Source organism: Fulmarus glacialis, unplaced genomic scaffold (genome assembly GCF_000690835.1).
Source record: "Fulmarus glacialis isolate BGI_N327 unplaced genomic scaffold, ASM69083v1 scaffold50141, whole genome shotgun sequence".
NCBI classification, from domain to species: Eukaryota; Metazoa; Chordata; class Aves; order Procellariiformes; family Procellariidae; genus Fulmarus; species Fulmarus glacialis.
Genome location: NW_009191836.1, coordinates 1 through 4,542, shown reverse-complemented (window position 1 = coordinate 4,542; position 4,542 = coordinate 1). Strand labels below are relative to the sequence as shown.

General features: G+C 39.0%; 1 protein-coding gene across 1 annotated transcript; it reads right to left on the bottom strand.

Annotated features, from left to right (window-relative positions):
* Nucleotides 1–554: 554 nt before the first annotated feature.
* LOC104071064 (isopentenyl-diphosphate Delta-isomerase 1) lies at nucleotides 555–4,073 on the bottom strand. Its single transcript, XM_009586823.1, has 4 exons — nucleotides 3,881–4,073; nucleotides 2,768–2,860; nucleotides 1,269–1,399; nucleotides 555–1,070 (listed from the first exon to the last, which is right to left on the bottom strand). The coding sequence occupies exons 1-4, from the start codon at nucleotides 4,071–4,073 to the stop codon at nucleotides 753–755; spliced, it is 735 nt and encodes a 244-aa protein (XP_009585118.1). The 3' UTR covers nucleotides 555–752.
* Between the last annotated feature and the right edge of the window lie 469 nt (nucleotides 4,074–4,542).

Sequence of the window (4,542 nt, the reverse complement as noted above, 5' to 3'; positions counted from 1 at the left end):
GTTTGTTTGTTTAAGAGATGTCCAGTTCTCGGTCATCAACTAACCAGAAAAGAGTTGTGGGGAAAAAAACCAAACAAAAACCCCAATGTTTATTATCTAAAGCTGTAGCACATACTGCAGCACTTCAAAGTGAAACTCAGTCCACACAGACAATCCAATTACTTAAGCTTTTATGTGTTTGGTTAATTACAGAGTACAGCAGCTGAAGAGATTTGCTTTCTGCAATTAAAATCATCCTGATTACTTTGAACTAATTGTTTTTTTTCTTCAGGCAGCTAGTCTTCTCAACATCAATGCAGAACTCAAATTCTTTTGTGATCACTGTTTTAGAAGGCATAGTCATGTACGGTGGGGAACGTACCAGCTCCACTGAACGAGCTGGACAGGAGGTGCCCGAGCTCCCTTGCAGCCTCCGTAGTTACGCAGGGAAGTAAGAGCAAACTGGGCGCGCGCAGGCTGAGGATCTTTCGTATCACACGAGGTAATGGAGAAAGATGAACCCCGGGGTTTCTTACGTTACCATTCCCTGTTTTACATGAGATGAAGCTTAACTTGCCCAAGAGGAACAGGGCTGAGGGGGAAAGGAGGTGAACAGAGAAGAAAAAACATCGGCTATAACCATCTCTGTATAAAGTTATTTGTTAAACATGCTCTAGGTGGATCCCTTTTCTACACTGAAGAGTCACGAGTTACCATAGTGTTAATGAGACAGCACATCACTGCTAGCCCTCAGCACCTCTTACCCCAGCTATTTACATTCTGTGTATTTTTTCACGATCAACAAATTTGTTCAAGTTAGGTAAGTTATCCCACCACTTAAAAAGAAAGGTCTCTGCAATTAGTTTAAACCACGGAGTAATCTTAACTTCATTCCTGGAGGCTTTGTCCAAAAGCTGTTTCAATTCTTTCTGTGTCACGTAGCAGTAGCTTTGGATCTCATTAGGGTCGGGATTCAGCGTTACGTCCTTCTGTACAAATAAGATATAGTCTATCTCATGTTCACCCCAAATCCCATCAGACTTGGCCTTGTAGTGAATTCGTGTCAGATAGGAGATTTCTTCTGGAGTTACCTACAACCAAAAGATTTGCCAGAACTGGTGCCAAACCAGAGTAATTGCACTGCTAGGCATTACGGAAGAATTATCAGCTATTACCCTCTTCCTTAAAAATTATTTTTCCCCCAAGTGTACAATTGCAATGTACTTCTTCACAAAGAATTACTATGACAAAAAAAAAATTTACTGTACATTTCTCCTCCCTTCCTTTACCTGCTCCATGGGAATTCCTAACTCTGCTTTCAGTCGTCTCTGTGCTGCTCTCCGAACACCAATGGCATTATTTTCTTCCAGTTCTAGTGGATGGCTCAGAGGATGACTACAACAAGTGTTGGTAAAACAATCTGCAAGAAGTTTGTATCAGTACATTTTTGACATGTATAAAGCATTGCAAAAAAAACCCCACAAAACCAAAACCACCCCCCAAACCAAACAACCAGAGAGGTAGGACAGTTATTCAATGCGTCACAGTTTTGTTTCTCTTTTGTAGAGAAGGGTCAGAGAGGAAGGAGGATATTTTCACCTCTTATTTTTCTTTCCGTATTTTGCACCAAAATTTGTCTGTACCAAGTACTACTTTGCAGGTTAATGTTTGATACACAGGAACACATACTTTCTCATGCCCAAGATAGCATCTACTTAGAGAGCCAGTTTGAAAAGCGCTTGTTTATCCTGCAAACGCTAATTAAAATGACTTTTGGGAATTTATATGCAACAGAATATTGAAAATACTCCCAGAGCTTCAAGACCAGCTGACAGTAAGTAGAAGTAAATAAGCAGTTTATGCTTGTGTTTAAACAACAGACCCTCTATACTCTCTGCTTCAAATATATTAAAAATTATTTATCAGTAATGTAGAATAATGCTGATAGGCCAATCTTTTATCCGTAAGAGTCTACCTCAAAAGCATCTAAAATAGAGTCAGATTACCTACAAACTACACTTGAGCATTTTGATTAGTTAGTGGTCAAGGGAAAAAAGAAAAATCCCTAAAGATTCCCTTGGAAGGAAAAAAAGGTCTTTCTTCCCCAAGTTGAAGCGGGTTAGGAACACTTGAATTTGTTCTCCATCCGAAATTCTGAAACAGATGGCTTTATGCTTCCTCCAACATGACCCATGTAAGCTGTTTTTCTTTCATTCCACTTCTTATTTTTATGCCTCTTCATTTGCATTTGATAGTAACAGTTCGGGAGTCTTCCAAAATCATGCACTATATACTTTGGCCACACAGTCTCGCTTCTTCTGTAGTTAAAAAACCATTTGTTAAAACATACACAGGTAAAGGTCCGCAGATCTCACTGAAGCACAACGCAACTGCTTCCAAGCAGCGGGACTCCGCTACACATCAACGTGTCTTCACCAGTGGAATCGGAACACTCTCCACAGCTACCAGAGCAATTGCTTCAACTCCACTAAATAGGTCTTGCAGCAGAGCAGGTAAACCACACACACTCTGCACTTGCATAAACAGGATCAAACAAGTCAGGGAACAATTATTTCCCAAGAGTATGTATAACAATAAGGTAGTGTTCTTGTTATCTTACTTCATCCACACTATAAGTACATCTTGAACTCTTAATAGTATCTCCTCTCCAAAGAAGTAAATTCTAAAGCCTCAGAATGAGTTACACTGCAAGATTAGACTAGCATATTTTTTAAAATATTGATTTAAATAAAACATTTTGATAAATAAAATGTATTTCAGTACTAACCTGGAAATGTAATTTTTGCGTTTGACCTCTGCTGCAGCAACAGTTTATTTTCTGTATTAAATAAGAAAACACTGAAAGCTCGGTGCAGTAAACCTAAAAATAAAAAAAACCACAGAGAGCTATTTAACAGAACAGAAAAAAACATACGAAGACAGTTTAAGGGCTTAGAACGGCCTCATTTTGGGTAATCTGATTTAAAATTCATACATGTTAAAAACCAAGGATTTGATAAAAAACTCAAGAGTTATTATTTAGATTTCTATGTCAGCTTACGCAAAACATTATGAAATTAGAAAAGCGCTAATAACAACAATGCAACAGAAAAGTTCTGCTGAACTCGATCAGTTCACCATTCTGAAGATGCACGTTTGGGCAAGCTCCTAAGGAGGGCTCAGCATCCATAAATTTCCTATCAAAAAGGAGATGACTCAAAAATTCCTAAAAAACTGTATGGAATTTCAAGAAGCTTCAGGAATTGCAAAAGTACAAACTTCCTCAAAAACAGTACAATTGCTGTTTTCTGCAACTTTTGAGTTTGTTATTCCACACTCTTCAGGAAGATGCTTCCCCTGAGTATGGAAAAGGAGGTCACAAACTACTGTGAGAGATTCACTAGTCTGACCAACCTCAAATAAAACGCACAATCAATTAGAATGACAACAATTAAAAAAAACTCTTTCCTATCAGCAGTATTTGAAGTAGAACTCTGTATGAACTACTTAAAAATCAAAGTCTCTCCTACTTGAAAAGAACTCAGCAAAGAAGCAAGTGGCATTCTTTAGAAAAAGCTTCATAGAATCAGGTATCTATAATAGAAAAATAATACTATTTTATCATCAAAATGTGATTCAAAAATATTTATCAAGACATACAGCTTATATCCGCAATCACACATTTCTCTCCTTTGCTACTGCCTCCAATTGTGTGTTCCTCAATATTGCAGTATTTTTAAAACTAGATACTGTAAGCTGGGGGAGGAGAGGGGTGCGGGGAAGTACTTACTCTGGTTTGATCAACACCCACCTGAGATCAAGGCTTTAATTTAATCATGACTATATTTCTGAAAATATTCAACCAACTTAGTAGTTCAGTTAGAAGGCAAGCAAGCTGTACCTTTATCAATATTTTCGTTCAAGTGACAGTTTTTCTTGGTATCTGCTCCAATCTTATTATCATTTTCATCAATAAGGATGCACATCTCTGCCAAGAGCTGCACCTGCTGCTCATCCAGGTGATCTGTATTTACTTCAGGCATCGTGATGGCAGCACACGTTCTACTGAAAAAAACAACGAAAAGAAGAGTCATTCAGTAATACTAACATCTGTAAGGTTCTGGGCAGAGTGTGAGAAATAATCAAATGGCTAGGTTTTCTGACACGGTGTAAGCTGTGCACCAATTACATTTTTGAGGTTTTACATGCTTTTGGATCTCTGAAACTTCCAACCCACAATACCAAATGTTGCAATGTGATATGTAGGTGCTTAAAAGATTTCTTCTTTGTTTCTCTGAAACTCCACGCCGCAGCTGCTGCAGGACAGACGTGCCAAGTGGAACATTTCGATGGGCTGGTAGTATAAAAAATCCAATTCCAAGTTTCACCCAGAACGAAGGAAAACCTTGCCTAACCCCGCAGCCCAGGCACGTTCCGCACACTACATTTATAACGTCAGACAGCACGTGCACGTGTATTTTCCCCCCATCAGTAAGAACCAAGCACCAGGGACTCCCTGACCAGGACACGCAGCCCGAGGCAGCTCCCAAACAACGCCCACCC